Raw genomic sequence first — 15,966 nt, 5'->3', positions numbered from 1 at the left:
GAATCCAACTGAAAGTTTAGTGGTAGGTTGGTTGCTGAGAGTGAGCGGGTTTGAACGATCGAGGCGGGTCTAGGTCTTGGCGTCTTAGCTTTAATTGCGAATTGCGGGAAAGCACCGGCGCATGGCTTACTTTTGGCTGTTGAACTCGTACGTACTGGGAAAAGCAGACATGCGTCACTCACGCTGGCCAGACAATGTAAGACGTCAATATGTATCTTTGGGGTTCCTAATCCTATCTGAAAACTACGAGGTGTTCTGAGTCGGCAATAGCCTAGGAACAAAGGGCAACTGAACCTGAAGCCTGCATCCGAAATTCCATAGGCAGAAGGGCATCTTCTTAATATGCTCCAATCTCAGCCCCAGCGCGCGCAAGTGTTTCGTACACTTTAGGCGGGAGCTTATATTTGACCATTCCGGAAAATACCATCAAGTCTTTGGCCATGACAAGCAGCTCGTCGGCTAATCCCTGTCTGATCTCATTCTCGTATGCACTAGAGCCAAGACGGTCACGTTCATGGCCGATGCAAGTGATGCTCCACATAATGATATGACCAACATTGTGGGATATTATGGCAGGGAACGACGAAAAAGCTTGTGCAGCACTTCGTACGTAGGGAACAGAGCCTCTTGCCCGGAGCGGAAGCAGGTTAAGGTCATTGATAGCCTACGAATTGTTAGTGTCAGCGCAATGACGAGGATGAATGAGGGCTGATAGTATAGAAGAAACCTACATCAAGGGCAGGAGTCCAGTTTCCCGCTTCAACTTCTGCCTTCGCCTCCATCATCCGAAGTAACAACCCGCAGGAGTCACGGTTAACTTGTCGGATTCGTTGGTAGTATAAAGCATTGGCGTTGTATAGACCGATCATGTTCTTGGCTAAAACAATTGGATCTTCCACAGCAGTCAGACTGAGACTACTCCCGGGTTCAAGCGGAGATCCCTGGGTTGAACCATGACTATCACTATGCAAATTAGCCCGGGGTCTCAATGGTTGCAACTTCAACATTGGCCCTCCTAGATCTATAGCGACAGCATCGGAAAGAGCTCGGTTGATGATGTCGATGACGCGATCGTAGTCCTCGGCAAGGTGGTATAAGAGAACCGCATCAGTGGTCAGCCCTTTGTCGTCAGCAATAGCCGCTGCTTGTACGGTTATTGTCTTCAGGAACTCTTCCTGGTCCACAAGTTGGATCAAGCTAATTCGCTGTTCGATCAAACCTTTGATCCTACTTCCGTCACAACGTACATCACCCAACAGCTTAGCAAAATCTCTGGTTTCCAGAATGTATTCTCGCAAAGCCTCGTGACACACAGCTGCTTGAGATTTACCCAAGGAACCGGGCAAGTCGGCATTGAGGCACAGTAAAGAGAAATAATCGATCGCTGCCTCAACATATGCTGTGCGGAAATGCTTCGTATAATGTGTGATGAGAAAGGCGAAATTAATCTGTGGGTATTGTTTGACAGTGTAGGACACTATCTTCGTTAATAAAGGAGCCAGCAAGTTAGAAAACTCCAAATTGTGCCACTTACACAATCCTTCGCCCGAAGTATAGAAATCGGACACGCGAAGTAGACCATAGTATGCCAAAGCGATGGCAAAGTGCACTGCACTAACTGGAGCATAAGACACAAGATATGAGATAGCTTGCTCAAACATGCCTCCTAAAATCTGCAAGAGGAAAAAGGTTCCGTAACCACCCTGGCTGTCTTGACCTTTGCTAAAGACCTTCTGCCCAATTTCTGTGATATCGGTCTGGATGTCTTCAAGCCCAAACACATCACCTGCAACCTCGTCCGTGCGATCATCTTCTCTGGCCAGGGTGAATTGCAGCCACATCCAATCTTCCACTTGTTGGTTGATGCCGTCTAAGCGTCTACGAGTGAGATCACAGCGCCCAATAATCTTGTAGCATGCCATGCGATAGGGATCGACAGTGTTATCGGGGGCATTTCGCGAACGTTGTTGATACTCTCCGTTGATTTTTTGTTGCAGGTCCCTCGGCAGCCGCCTGTTCTGGGCATAGGTGGTCATATATGTCACAAATTTGTGATCTAGGGAGCGGAAACCTGGATCTTGGCTAACGTACTCTGCTGCTTCCGTGACGAATCCACAGCGAAGGAGATAGAAGATAAGAATCCAGCAATAATCCTCGCCGACCATCTGCAACTCGGTTCCGTCAGGGGCGAGGTCTCTTCTTGCGGCCCTGAGCCGGATATAAGCCCTAATTTTGTTGACCACGGTTGGGATGCCACCGAGTTGTGCTTCCCGGGGATTTTTCGCAATCGCACCCTCCACATCAATATAGAATTGCTTTTCGAGGTATGACCGTGAACCCTCGATTATACGATTCTTTAAATTAGTCGCCTTGCGTGAAGTTGGCGTTTCATCCAAGTAGTCTGGAGAAAATTGACGCTCCCTTAATGCGGAAGGTGTCGAGATATTCATCGCTTCCGGTGACTCCCCAACAATACTGATTAAGGCTTTATACGCATCATGCATTTGCCGTGGAACCTAACGCAAGTCAGTAATAGATTGACACTTGGATCGCCGGACTCACGTCACCACCTGCGCGCAATTCAACGTCACAGAAGTTGTATAGAATTGGAAATGTCCGAGATTGGAGTCTGGCCGAATTCAGCATCTGTACTTTCTCCGCATAGTAGCCTATCTTCTCCCTCAGGAAACGAAGATCAGAAGAGTGACTACCCGGACCATCGTTGCGCTCCATTGAATCTTCAAATATCTGAAGACCCGCCGCTCCAGTCCCCGGCATTCCAATGACCGATTTATCCAAGCCGGAGCGCCCAAAGACACTTCGACGCGAGGCCGAAGCAGGATCATGGGCAGACGCAGTACCGAACTGCTGTGTCCTCTGGACTGAACGACCAAACGCACTTTTCCCATCCTTAGCATTGTCATCTTTGTGTGTCAACCCGAAGTGTTGAAATATTTTTCGCCGCTGCTCTTCCCAATTCAAGTCGAGTTTCTCTTCCAGAAATAGGTCAAAATCTCTTTGCGTGCGGGCAAGGCTTTCCGTTATCATGACTTGACGACCACGCTGCTGTAGGTTCCTTAGGTACTTTTGATTATCAGGATCGAACGTCTCCTGCTCTTTAGGAGTCACCGATAGAGAAGCCTGCGGATCTAGAGCTTTGAGGTCCCGCAGCGCGTGACCAGGGGAGACCCCTGATGCAGCCAGCATATAGTGACTGAGAGCCATGAGTAAGTCATTTGAAATGCAATGAAAGGTGGGGGGTAAAAGGGAAGAGACAGCTTACGCCTTGCTATTCGCTGCATATTGTTGTCTATTGCTGGACTCTTTGGTACCAAGCTCTCGCGCCTTCTTGCGGATATCATCGAGACCCAGTTGCAATGTGGGCAGCTCGTCGAAATTGCTGTTCAGACCGATCGCAGAGAGAGGCCTCTTTTTGCCGCGCTCTAGTAAGCTGTTAAAGAAAGCGGGTTGCGTCTGATTAGACAACTGCACTGCTTGCGCTACACTGGGCTGTGTCGTATTTTGTCCGAATAAAGAGCTCTGGGTGGGTTGCGGTTGAGTCTGCGGTTGCTTTGCAAACAGGGATCCGCCCGAAGGCGTTTGTGTTGTGGTGTTCCCAAGCATACTTGCTGGCTTGTTCTGCAGTGGATTTCCTGGCTGTGTTGCGGCCCCTACGCCAGCGGCCCCAAATAGGGAGCCTGGGGTCGTGGATGTCATCGAGAGAGCTTCGCTGCCGTAGTAAAATCTGAAGGGAGGAGCAAAAAGCTTCGAAGTAGAATCCGCGATACTGAAATGGCCATCAGTTTCAAATCCCGGAATTTTGGCTACACTTAAAACTCAAAGCAACATACCAGCGTTCTTCTTTTGGCGGAAAGTCGTTCGTCTTTGGTTACTCTGCTCCGTTGCCGTTCACAACTTTGTGTTTATAGCAGACTTCTGGCTGGCGATTGCTAGCTAGGCTTGGTGGAATTGGCGGACTTTCATTTCGCCGAGGAACTTCTAGCCGCCCAGCGCTTCCCACAATTTGTCAATGGTACGGCATGAGGTATGTAGCCTTGGAGCTGCCGCAGCGTCCATGCATTACCCAGAGCCCAACTCGTTTCCGAGTTCCTACCTTGACGACTCGATTGATAACCAAAGATCGCTTACTTTGAGATTAATATCAGAATGCCAGTCTTCCAAGCCAAGAAATTTCGGCGTGCGACAACCGCTTCATCAACCCTAGGGGAGCGAGTCGGTGCGGCATATAGATCCCGTCTCCCCAGACATCCATTCCTACTGTTTGGCTTTCCCTTTATCGTGATCATAGTCGCAGGGTCTTTCGCATTGACACCGGCTGCCGCTCTGAGATATGAACGTTACGATCGCAAGGTAAAACAACTCAGCCAAGAGGAAGCCTTTAACCTTGGTCTCAAGGGGCCGGACGGCGAGGAAGGCATAAAACGAAACCCGCGAAGAAGGATTATCGGAGACGAGCGGGAAGAATACTACGTTAGTGATCATCTCCATGTCATATAGACTTTCAAAAGTACCTGACTTGCTGATTTGCATTCAAGAGGCTTATGGCCAAGGACCTTGATGACTGGGAACAAAAGCGTGTGCAGCGCTTCAAGGGTGAACCTGATGGCAGGCTTTAAAGCCACCACCTCAGCTTTGAGAGAGTCATGAACCCCCATGCAATCAAAACATCTTTGGTAGCAGCTTTTTATTCCCATGAACTCAGTCATTCCACATCTAGCCCGCTGTCAACACAAGCCCAGTTCGTCATAGAAAGGGACGTGTTCCTTGTACTTTCTTGGCTAGAACATACTTGTTGAAAAGCCAGCCAACCATTTCTTGCCTTCCCTCGATGCGTTTGCTTAACGATGACGTGCCAACAAGTACCACTCTGATCGATGCGGCTTACAAAAGCCGATCGCACCGAAGCATCAATTGCGCTGGCCCCCAAGAACATCTTCAATATTGATAGACATTTCGATTCGGCTATGCCTTGTCAGAATGAAGGGCCTAAATGAGGCGCGGCCAGTGGGCACTAGGAACCTCCCACCTTGAGACTCCGACGACGGGTAAGCGATCATGCTTAACAAGGTGTCGCAGTTGAGACAGAAATCATGTATTCATCCCCGTCTATATTTATAAATGGTTCGATAAACAGCCTTATAATCGAGCTTGGACATCCTCAAAACAGTCGCAGAGGCCTCGTTCTGCTTACTATGTATGTATGTATGGATGTGGCGACGACGCGCTCATGAACATGACTACACTGTGCTTTCATGCAAAATTAAGAATTCGCCTCGCCCGTCTGATGCGAGAGACCATTTCTCTGGATGAAGATGGTCGACATTGCTACCCAAAGGATTTTATTACAATTGTTGACAGCGCACTCGAATCATTTTCATTCTATAGTCGACTACAGCTGCTTGGTGCTGTGGGTTCCTCCTTCCCTCCTTTTTCTGACTTCTCGGTCTCTTCATTCATTTCCCATGCTGCGATCAGGACGTAGCCACGGTAGCGTGTAGCGAGTATTCTAGATGGTATAGTACAGATCATTGTGCCCCTGTTGAGTTCTATACATAGTAAAAGCTTAAACTTCTATCGTCAATCAATGTGAGATATGTCTTGAGTGAAGTACCAACGATAGTGGTGACTGTTTGCGCCCTCTTTACATCTTTCTCCCTTTCCTGCTTCACATACAATAAATGCTACATGCTGGATTTTGACAGAATCGCCACACTTCAGTTGAGTTCCTGGTAGATCAAGGAGATCCAGACCGGCCGCCGCCGCATGGGTTTCGAGTCTTTCTGCACACGTGCCATCTTCCGACACTCTGCCACCCACCCTATAACGTCATATCCCAGAGAACAACATCGTTCCCTCCGTTTCCTTTACCCTCCATTCGCTCTTCCGCACAATTCGCTCGGCTGTTGACCCCCCCCCCCCCCCCCTCTCGAACAATGGCAGTGGATCAGTGATATCAGCCAACAGTGACCACCTCCCCTCCCCTTCCCCCACTTTTCCTTGCTCATATTCCATTGGTCTAGGAACTTAACTGCAGTCGGGCGTGCAATTCTCCCCCCCCCTTTAGCTGAGACCTGGGATTCCCGGATTGCGAGGAGCCAAAATTACTTACCTACCCTTTACCTTCTGCCGGTCTCCTCGCCCACTTCTCCCCATGGGCTTTGTCTTTTTTTTGCAGACATATCAGCTTGAATAACTCCGTTACCTCTGTTCAAGCTTCTGATTCATCGCTGCTTCGCCAACCCGCTTATTGGCTTCTTAAATCATCTTCACCGTCGAAGCCGTAACATTACCGCCTCCTGCCAGAGTTTGCAGCCAGCCCGTCTGGACCCCAGTGGGCATCATCCGCCTTTAACGATCTTCGCTCCGCTGCTTCGCCATTTAAAGGTCAAGCTCTGTGCTTGAAGAATCCAGACCTCTAGACAACAACGTCAGTCAAGTGTACATTTGCTCGCTGGGTCATATGGTGTGGAGCAACTAGTTGGCAAGTCTGGGTGGTTGGTGTAGGCAACACCACTCCTCGGCTAGACTCGACTATCAATCTGCTCGCCAGGCTAGATTTAATATCGCGATGGCAAAGCAGGTTTATATCTGATCACGAACTTCGACTCTTCGGCTAGAAAGGCAGACCGTCACTCTCTGTCTTGACATAGAATCATGTCGGCTATGACAGGCTCAAGGTCACCTACATCTCCTTGGCCATCAGAGTGCCAGAATTTGCAGCTTGACCACCCTGCAAACTCAACATCATTTTTCTCTTTTTGTGATACTCACCCTTCGTCTCATGGACCTCCCGGACTTGGTCCCTCGAGTACAGTCTTAGAACGTTCGGGACCTGAGCATTTCTCAATTCGTGTGGACAATCCGGGCAACCTTGGGAACATTGGAGAAGCAGGACCACACGCTCATTCTGCAATATCTTATCCAAGAATTCACCTTGCAAACAATAGACCCCTCGATAAAAATCTGACTCTTTCAAGAAGCGGATTGACATTCAACAACCACCTGAAAGAATCCACGGGTCACGAGAATCCACGGGGCCGAGACCTAATGGTCCCAGGTGCTGGTGCACCTTCAGGACAGATGACTTCTATTGACGGGCGTTTCATCTCCCTAGATGAATGTGCAGCGCTACTCGAATCATCTGATCGTGATATCATGCTTCTAGATGTTCGACCCTACGCGCATTTCGCGAAAGGGACCATCGAGGGGTCTCTCAACCTTTGCATACCGACAACACTGTTGAAGCGCCCTTCATTCGACACGCAGAAATTAGCGAATACCTTCACAGTCGATCATGATAAGAAAAAGTTTGCGCGGTGGCGGCAATCCCAATACATAATCGTGTTTGATGCCGCTACATGTGACATGAAAGATGCAGGGTCGCTGGCTAATGTGCTGAAGAAATTCACCAGTGAAGGGTGGGGAGGGGAGGCCCGAATTCTGCTCGGGGGCTATAAAATGTTCTCATCTCGCTTCCCTCATTTGACCAAGCAACAGCAGCTTCCAGCTTCAGGGGCGCCTACAAAGAAAACACCCAGAATGCATATTGATCTCCCTTCGGCAGCCCCTGTCGCAGGCGGATGTGCTCTTCCCGAGTCATCCCATGCTACGATACCTTTTTTTGCGAACATCAGACAACACATGGATCTGGTTGATGGTGTTGGACAGATACCTCTACAACTCCCTTCTGATCTTACAGAGCTCAAGAGACAACAACTTCCAGCTTGGCTACGCGATGTGTCTGACGCCTCCGACAAAGGTCGCAAAGTCTCCGAGAGGTTTTTGAAGCTTGAGAAGAGGGAGCTCGAACGCATGAAACGAGCGCTGTCTTATAATAAATCCGACGAGTCCGCGGCGATTGACTCATCGCCAGAAAGGTACCGCGTTGCCGGTATTGAGAAAGGAACGAAGAATAGATATAACGACATCTATCCTTTTGAACATACCCGAGTGAGACTCCAGAATGTCTCTCCTGGTGGCTGCGACTACGTGAATGGGAACCATTTAAAGGCGGAAAAGAGTGGTAAATGCTATATCGCCACCCAGGCCCCAGTCCCTGATACCTTCGATGTAAGTGCGATATTAAGTCTTTCCTCTTTGTCATGTCTCCGGTGGCGAGAGTGTGGTTGAAACATCTGCTGATCATGCCTATAGGACTTTTGGCGAGTGATATGGGAACAGGATGTCCGACTTGTTGTTTCATTGACTGCCGAAGTCGAAAGGGGTCAGGTCAAATGTCATCCCTACTGGAAGTCAGGGGAGTATGGACAGTGCCAGGTCAACAATTTCTCGCAGAAGTTGATCTACCTAAATTCTCGGGATTCACCACATATTGAGTTAGAAGGCAGCCAGTTACCCCCCGACGTGAAAGACGACCCTGGTAATCCATACATCATTGTCAGGCACTTCGGCTTGTCACATTCAGCATACCCATTTCAGCCATTGCGAGAAGTCACTCAATTGCAATACCCACACTGGCCTGACTTTGGAACAACGTCGCAGCCTACACACCTCCTCAGACTTATCGAATATTGTGATCGGGTTCTCACTACAACGAATAGTCCTATTCCCGTTACGTTCCAGAGACACACAGTGGATCAGCGACCGGTTTTGGTGCACTGTAGTGCTGGGTGCGGACGTACCGGCGCTTTCTGTACGGTTGATACTGTCCTGGACATACTGAAGCGGCGAAGGGGTCAAGCCACAGCGGTCGAGCTGAATTCAAGGCTCACTGAGAAACAACGGGATCTCGATGAGGGTCTGGACCTCATTGAGAAGACTGTGGACGACTTCCGCAGACAAAGACCCAGCATGGTTCAGAATCTTTCACAGTTTGTTCTGTGCTATGAAAGCGTGTTGGAATGGGCTGTATCACACATAGGGGAATAGGGTACAATTAGGTAATATTTATTATCTCTTGGTCATCACTGGATGATGAAATCACAAGGGGTGCTCTTGAAATCATGTCGGCGTGGGTATTTATTATACTTCTGGGATGTCTTAATCGCTTTCATTCTAGACCTTGGTCGCCGTGTCAATATGTGTTTATGAAAGCATTTTCGGGTGTTGTTCTCCTTTAGTTCTAGTTGATTATGATGAGACTTTATAAGCTGTGTGGCTCGGGTATCAAAATAATATTATAGATGTACAGAAGATATTACTTGAGATCATAAATGATTGACCCATGGTAACTTTCTTCCCCTATCCTCTTGATGGAACCAAGACCTTCCAAGTCAAGTAATATTCTATTGAAGATATATCTGATATCTACACCGTATCTGTAGTTAGTGTAAGTGCCGCCTGCGATATGGACGTGAGGCACCCCTTAAGGCCCGATCTCCCTTAGTGCTTCCGCATCTGAGTTCCGTACCGGCTAAAATCTTAAATGCGAGTCTGAAAATCTTGGACTGAGGTTTCTGCCTGGCAAAGAGCAGTGATTGCTGCCTCTGAGATGGTTCCGATTTCAGTTATGTTGTAGTGGGTCTTCTCTTGTTATACCTTCCAGGCAGCAAGTGACTCTGGTGCCTTAGAGGAAACAGGCAGACCCGCCAGCTGTGATTAATCAAAGGGATTTAACATCAATCCTCTCCTCTTCAAGGGGCTTGACTCCTTCCATACGCCCATTCACCCGCTACCTACGAGCAGGTAGAACAGAACTTTGAATGCCTGCCTGCTTACTACCTGCCTTCCCCTCCCTCAAGGCAAGCGCTTCGACCTTTGGTGACCATGCTTCTGAACCTTCCTACGGAGCTCATACAATGGGTTCTTCGATCCTGTTCTACCCCAACTTTCCTACAGGCGGCAATCTCATGTCGTACCATGTATGAAATTGCGACTAACTGTCGAGAGGTCCTTGTGCACCACCTACAACGAACTCCGGGGACTCTACCCGCAGACCTCCGTTCTATGCATGCCCAAGAGCTATTCCAACTGCTTTTGAGACGAGCATCGCAGCAACTATATGGTGCACAGTTTCATGCGGACTGTGTCACTTTCAAGTCCTGGGCCAACTCCCTTAATGTGACGGCATCTGTATTGGTCCCTAGGGAGTTCCTGACGCTCGCACTTGTTTTTCGAGAACAGGAAAGCATCCATCTTTTCCAGGTTTTAGGGGGTGGGCTCCGACCCCAAGCTCGCTTGGAGCTCCAGTGGTGTCGGCCAGGTGCTGTTGAAATTCTTAAAACTGCCTTTGACGGCGATGATACATTATACATACTCCATCGCTTTAGACCTTCAGTGAACGACAGTGATGATTATGCAAGGCATCCGTTCGTCAGGCACGCCATGCAGCTTGGGACTGATACGACGGTCTATCTCTCTCGATGTTCAATACAATCTCCCCACGGCCCTATTCGCATTTGTGCTTTCCCTGATCATGCCGACTACGAGCCTTTGGCTCTGGCGGCTGCGCGCGGAGGCATTTTCGCAATTTCCTGGCAGAAAGCCCAGGACACCAGTGACCTCGAGGTAACTTTATATATCTGTTCCTCTGAATCCAACTGCGATATGAGGCCGGGGGTAATCGGTAGGTTTTTCTGTGTCATTGCAGCCAAGGCTGCCAGTGCTGACATAGCCTAGAAACTAGCTACAATTCTTGCGTCCTCCATAGCAGCAAAAGACAGTGGTTTGACGGCCATCGGGGCTTACAAGGCAGACTCGCTCGGGGTCTTCTTCCTTACGATAACAGCTCTGTAGTAGGTCTTCGTTTCAACGACAAGTCCAGCCAGTTACTCTACTATTATCGCGCTCAGACGTTGTACGGCTCTTTCCAGAGAATTGACATGTCGTCCTTTCCCATACAGCCCACATTGTATGAAAACTCCTGCCCTGTACAGTTCACAGACTCCCTTAGCCTTCTTTTCTCAATCGAGGTTCCTTTCTTCGGGACCCATCAAACTCAGGTCCTAGATGGATTCGCTCGTTGTCAATGGAAATACCTGGCTTTCGGCTTAGCAACTCATCGCGAAGAACAATGGACCGTTGCGTGCTTGTTGACATCCGAAACATTCTGTCGCGCACAGAATTGTCAACATGTCTTGCAACTTGAGCGTGGACGGCGATTGCCTGATTGGAGCGTCGTTGCACGCCTCTGGGGATTCCAGCATCCGACCAACTCCCTTGGTTGCATAGTTGCAGCTTCAAGGCAGGGAACAAGGCTTGCAGTCGCCAACTGGAAAATAATCTATGTTTGGGCTCTTGAGCCAAGTGCGCTAATTGAAGAGAATTCCAACGGATTCTACCCACTCGCATCACAAGCACAAGATTCTGGCATGATTGAATTACGACCCATAGTATTGTCGCTTGAAGCCGTCTGCTTTCAATTGCATTTCTCTGAGGAAGAAAATGGATTGATAGCAATCACAGATAGGGGCGTCATGTGCTGGGATTTAGGTCCGCGGGGAAGAGGGCGACGACTGATTCAGCATATTTGATACTAGTCAAATCCTGGGAGCAGTATCTTTACTGACATTCCAGTACAAACAAAGACAAACTAAGAGCTATTGATGGAACATCTATCCAGTATTCAATGCGAGACGGCCTCGGGTTCTTGTGTCATGCAACAAACCGTCGCCCACTCTTTGCCCGCTAAGAAGTAGAGCTATTTTGTATGCACATGGGTATCGTTTCCAACCCTAGCAAAAAGGGACTCGAGGGCTCCAGAGTGTTCTAGTCGCTCTGAACCAAGAAAGAGGAAACCAAGCTCGCCAAGACCATTTTGTGCAGAGACGCCAGATTTTGGCTGAGGCAAGCATTGACTGGAGGAGTAATCTGAGCTACATAGCTTGCAATCTGTCCTTTCCGTCTCTAGACTCTGTGACCCCATTGGCGACCTTGTCTGAGGTTCTTAGTCGATTGAGGACCTAGTCCAGCTCAGCCAACGAGCTCGATGCTCGCACTCAGGAGCTGCAGACGACACACTACAGAACATCTGATATGGCCCACTGGCATCCTACTCTCAACCTAGCTAGGATGCGACTAGAGTCTGCGGGGCGCATCCCCGTTGGGAGAGAACGAGGGGGCGCATGGCGGTGACGGATATATGATGGACAAGGCAAACGACGTCCTACGGGGCCGTTTTCCGACAGCTGAGGGGTAGGGGTGATTCACATTGCGGCTGGAGCGGGTAGGTGGTTGATCGAAATGTGCAACTGAGCGTGGGCGCCCAGGGGACTACTGCGATTCCCCTCCACCAGACATGGCGAGAAATGTGACGATGAGGAAGATCCACCAGTACCTGAGTGATGCAAGTCAGTTCACAGAAGGTGCAGAAGACGTCGGAAAGAGCTTGACCCACTTCTGGAAGAATGTCTTCTCGACAACGTCGTCTGCGTTCTTTCCGTCCGGGCCGATAATGACAGGTTGATTTAGGTGCGGACGCGGGCCAGCCTCATTCGATACTAGTTCCACGCGAGGGCTGACCAGAGTCGAGAAAGCAGCGAATGTAGTCGAGGATACTAGAGCAACGTGATACAATTCGTCCTCATAAGGCGACTTGGTGTAAAGTCGAAGGGTAGGGCGGTGGTCCTCATCCCCAAAGAACGATGACCAGGAAGTAGCAGTCCCAACCCAGTGCTTGGAACCTGAAGAGTTGGTTGCGAAGAAACCGATACGAATCAAATCCGACGACTCGTATGCGTGAGCAGGGGTCGGAGGCGAATAGGAGACCACCTCTGAATTCATGGAAGTCGAGTTATAGGATATCTGGGCCAGGAAAGAAGGTTCCGAAGCTGCGGCGGGCCAGTAGAAGACATCAGCAGATGATAGCTGGGGAGATGGCGAGGAATTGACCACACTTGAGGAAAGAAAAAAGCATAATAGTGACAGAAGCATAGGAGATGGAAACGGCCACATGGTGGGCAAAGATGCACTTGTACGAGAGGGGGAGGAGGAGTAAGTAAGTAAATAGCTCCGATGACCGGGAAGATAGGGAGGAGGAAGGAGGTTGATGAGAGGGAGCTTGTTAAGTGGGAGGTTAATTCAGTTAGCCAGACAGAGTAGTTCCTGGGGTAAATTGGTGTTTAATACATAACTAATACAGCTGAGGTCATACTACGACGGTGTAGGATGTATGGTATCATTCGGTATGATACAAGCTCAGGGAGAACCTAGTACGGAGAGAGTGTGAGTTATGGTGTATTCATACAATCTATACCGTATGTGATATATGACACAGATGTATTGTATAGTACTCCGTAGTTTTGCACACATGTTTATACAAGTATCAAACTTAACTACTAGGCCAGTGATTATAGACCCAACCACCATTGAACCTCCTCCCAATGACATTGGATTCCAATGACCCGAGTCCCTGCCCTTTATCCCGCCATTTATCCTCGCCCAACCCCACTCCTATGGCTGTTGCTGCTACTGTACTTAGTCCTGTGTACAGTACAGTACATACTGCTGCAGTGCTACTCCTTCACACTTAAGACTAGCTCGTAGGGAAATCATCGTAGGTCATACGAAGTCCAAACTTACTCTCCAAGTCAGTAAGTCATTAATTACTCCATAGTATTGTACCCTCGTACTGCATATACTGTACAGCGCATCCCCCCCCCCCTAAAACGCCCCTCTCTTTCACCTGCCTTCTCTCCTTCCCTTCTATGCTAGGAAACCTGCTGCGATTTTGTTATCTCTTTAAACGATTATTTTTGAGACAATTCGAACCCCTCGGTAGAGAAAGCCACTACCATCTATATCGGACCTACGTTTCTATACTTCGATGGTTTTATAAAACTTCAGTTTTACACCATCATTCTATCAGAGATATCAGGTCCGATCCGGAACTATCTCAATCATGGCTTCCCTGGGCTCCCTGCCATACCGTCGACCCTCACGCCAGAGCTCTAGGCAGGCCTCGAGAGACAACCGAGATGAAATCCAGGTGCATGTGGACCATTATATTGGCATCGATGTCGGCACCGGGAGTGCACGTGCATGTATCATCGATGATAAAGGGGACATTGTCGGACTGGCGTCTGAGAACATCGGGCTCTGGCAACCTCAGCAGGGATACTATGTTTGCCCCCCCCACGATCATCCTGTGTGGTGTCTGTGCCCCCTGGAGGACTAGGCTAATATGGCTCAGGAACAATCTACCAACGATATCTGGAGATGTATCTGTGTGGCCGTTCAACGGGCTATCAGCCAGCATAATATCGACCCCGAGACTGTGAGAGGCATCGGTTTCGATGCGACTTGTTCATTATCCGTATTTTCCAATGTAACCGATGAGCCCATCTCAGTCACAGGCCCCAACTTCGACTCCGACCGCAATGTGATTCTGTGGCTGGATCATCGTCCCGTCGAAGAAACCGAGAAAATCAATGCCACGAACCACAATCTTCTTCGCTACGTGGGCGGCAAAATGTCGATCGAGATGGAAATCCCCAAGGTTCTATGGCTCAAGAACAATATGCCGAAAGAGCTCTTCGATCAGTGCAAATTCTACGACCTGGCAGACGCGTTGACCCATATCGCCACAGGAACCGAGAAAAGGAGTTTCTGCAGTGTGGTTTGCAAGCAGGGGTATGTTCCTGTTGGTGTGGACGGGAGTGTGAAAGGCTGGCAAGACGACTTCTTGACTGAAATCGGCTTGGGTGACCTAGTCGAGGATAACTTCAAGCGCATGGGCGGTGTTGACGGGGTGGTGAGCCTTGTTTCTTCTGTGACAATTTCTCTTGACGTGCCTACTTTACCCGGAGCAGGACGATTGCGGTATGCTTATATCTGAGCGACTAACGGATCATTGCTCTAGAATGGCGATTATCTCAGTGCTGGCGAGTTAGTGGGAACACTATGTGACAAGGCAGCATCTGAACTGGGGCTTCCGTCAGGGATCGCGATTGGCAGCGGTGTCATTGACGCGTATGCAGGCTGGATCGGTACAGTCGGCGCCAAAGTAGAGTTGGAGCCCGGGCAATTGAGCTCCGAAGTCTCGAAGAATGATAAGTCCCAGGCTTTCTCACGCTTGGCCGCTGTCGCTGGAACTTCAACGTGCCACCTTGCAATGTCGCAGGACCCCGTCTTTGTGCCTGGTGTTTGGGGACCGTACCGCAATACCATTCAGCCGGGATATTGGATGGCCGAGGGCGGCCAATCCGCGACTGGCGAGTTGCTCAAGCATGTCATTGAAACTCATCCAGCATTCAATCAGGCGGCCTCAATCGCCGAGTCCTACCATGCTAATATATATGAATACCTAAACGAACATCTGAAGGAGATGACCCACGAGCAGGAAGCCCCTAACATTTCTTATCTAGGCCGGCATTTGTTTTTTTACGGAGATTTGTGGGGAAACCGTTCTCCTATTGCGGATGCTGCCATGGCGGGATCCGTCGTCGGTTTGACAAGTGATAAATCTGTCGATGGTCTTGCAGTGTTCTACTATGCTACTCTCGAGTTTATTGCACTGCAAACCAGACAAATCGTGGAAACCATGAACAAAGCCGGCCACACGATTACCTCAATCTTCATGTCTGGTTCTCAGTGCCAGAATGATATTTTGGTTAAACTAATAGCGTCGGCGTGCGATATGCCGGTACTTATTCCTCGGTATATTCATGCTGCCGTGTGTCATGGAGCAGCGATGCTGGGTGCCAAAGCTGCTAGTGCTGATCCGGAGGGCAAGACTGAGGATCTTTGGGAAATTATGGATCGGATGAGTAAACCAGGAAGGAAGGTCGTTCCAACCAGCGATATGAAGGAGAAGGCACTGCTCGACGTCAAATACAAGGTTTTTCTTGAACAATGCTACAAGCAACAGGAGTACCGGGCTCTCGTTGATCGAACCGTGAGCTCGTGGAAACCTTAAGAGTATTTTCCCTCACTGAAGGGGAGGCTTCCAAGGGGGAATTGTCTTGCTGGTCACTTGCAGGCTGCGTCAAATGAAATGGTTCCAATTTGGCAGGACGAATCGTGGTGGAGAGTGTTTCGACAAACATT

At 49.2% G+C, this 15,966-nt stretch overlaps 6 protein-coding genes across 6 annotated transcripts; 4 read left to right on the top strand and 2 right to left on the bottom strand.

Moving 5' to 3' along the window:
- Positions 1 to 337: 337 nt before the first annotated feature.
- On the bottom strand, positions 338 to 3,717 carry nic96 (linker nucleoporin NIC96; the record flags this gene model as incomplete). Its single annotated transcript, XM_025667864.1, has 5 exons — positions 338 to 664; positions 732 to 1,477; positions 1,535 to 2,516; positions 2,563 to 3,214; positions 3,284 to 3,717. 5 exons carry the CDS (start codon positions 3,715 to 3,717, stop codon positions 338 to 340), a joined length of 3,141 nt encoding a protein of 1,046 aa, XP_025528853.1.
- Positions 3,718 to 3,851: 134 nt separating this feature from the next.
- On the top strand, positions 3,852 to 4,680 carry BO86DRAFT_65086 (cytochrome c oxidase assembly protein COX16). Its single transcript, XM_025677540.1, has 2 exons — positions 3,852 to 4,491; positions 4,557 to 4,680. Exons 1-2 carry the CDS (start codon positions 4,168 to 4,170, stop codon positions 4,635 to 4,637), a joined length of 405 nt encoding a protein of 134 aa, XP_025528852.1. The 5' UTR covers positions 3,852 to 4,167; the 3' UTR covers positions 4,638 to 4,680.
- A 1,995-nt stretch (positions 4,681 to 6,675) lies between these two features.
- Positions 6,676 to 8,910, top strand: ptpA (putative protein tyrosine phosphatase (Pyp1); the record flags this gene model as incomplete). Its single annotated transcript, XM_025667860.1, has 2 exons — positions 6,676 to 8,091; positions 8,176 to 8,910. The coding sequence occupies 2 exons, from the start codon at positions 6,676 to 6,678 to the stop codon at positions 8,908 to 8,910; spliced, it is 2,151 nt and encodes a 716-aa protein (XP_025528851.1).
- A 536-nt stretch (positions 8,911 to 9,446) lies between these two features.
- On the top strand, positions 9,447 to 11,598 carry BO86DRAFT_360274 (F-box domain protein). The gene is made up of 2 exons (XM_025669808.1): positions 9,447 to 10,546; positions 10,600 to 11,598. The coding sequence occupies exons 1-2, from the start codon at positions 9,748 to 9,750 to the stop codon at positions 11,451 to 11,453; spliced, it is 1,653 nt and encodes a 550-aa protein (XP_025528850.1). The 5' UTR covers positions 9,447 to 9,747; the 3' UTR covers positions 11,454 to 11,598.
- A 594-nt stretch (positions 11,599 to 12,192) lies between these two features.
- Positions 12,193 to 12,873, bottom strand: BO86DRAFT_310588 (uncharacterized protein; the record flags this gene model as incomplete). The annotated part of the gene is made up of 2 exons (XM_025667870.1): positions 12,193 to 12,256; positions 12,317 to 12,873. The coding sequence occupies 2 exons, from the start codon at positions 12,871 to 12,873 to the stop codon at positions 12,193 to 12,195; spliced, it is 621 nt and encodes a 206-aa protein (XP_025528849.1).
- Positions 12,874 to 13,603: 730 nt separating this feature from the next.
- Positions 13,604 to 15,835, top strand: BO86DRAFT_360268 (FGGY-family carbohydrate kinase; the record flags this gene model as incomplete). The annotated part of the gene is made up of 3 exons (XM_025669807.1): positions 13,604 to 14,041; positions 14,111 to 14,671; positions 14,780 to 15,835. The coding sequence occupies exons 1-3, from the start codon at positions 13,820 to 13,822 to the stop codon at positions 15,833 to 15,835; spliced, it is 1,839 nt and encodes a 612-aa protein (XP_025528848.1). The 5' UTR covers positions 13,604 to 13,819.
- Between the last annotated feature and the right edge of the window lie 131 nt (positions 15,836 to 15,966).

Source organism: Aspergillus japonicus (genome assembly GCF_003184785.1).
Source record: "Aspergillus japonicus CBS 114.51 unplaced genomic scaffold BO86scaffold_17, whole genome shotgun sequence".
NCBI classification, from domain to species: domain Eukaryota; kingdom Fungi; phylum Ascomycota; class Eurotiomycetes; order Eurotiales; family Aspergillaceae; genus Aspergillus; species Aspergillus japonicus.
Note: the sequence above shows the minus strand (reverse complement) of the source record. Positions and strands in the feature narration are given on the sequence as shown.

Bases quoted from the DNA above. Each gene is read 5' to 3' on its own strand.
- BO86DRAFT_65086 (XM_025677540.1), top strand. From the start codon at position 4,168: ATGCCAGTCTTCCAAGCCAAGAAATTTCGGCGTGCGACAACCGCTTCA. The intron at 4,492-4,556 runs GTTAGTGATCAT...TTTGCATTCAAG, and splicing joins ACGAGCGGGAAGAATACTAC to AGGCTTATGGCCAAGGACCT.
- BO86DRAFT_360274 (XM_025669808.1), top strand. From the start codon at position 9,748: ATGCTTCTGAACCTTCCTACGGAGCTCATACAATGGGTTCTTCGATCC. The intron at 10,547-10,599 runs GTAGGTTTTTCT...GACATAGCCTAG, and splicing joins TATGAGGCCGGGGGTAATCG to AAACTAGCTACAATTCTTGC.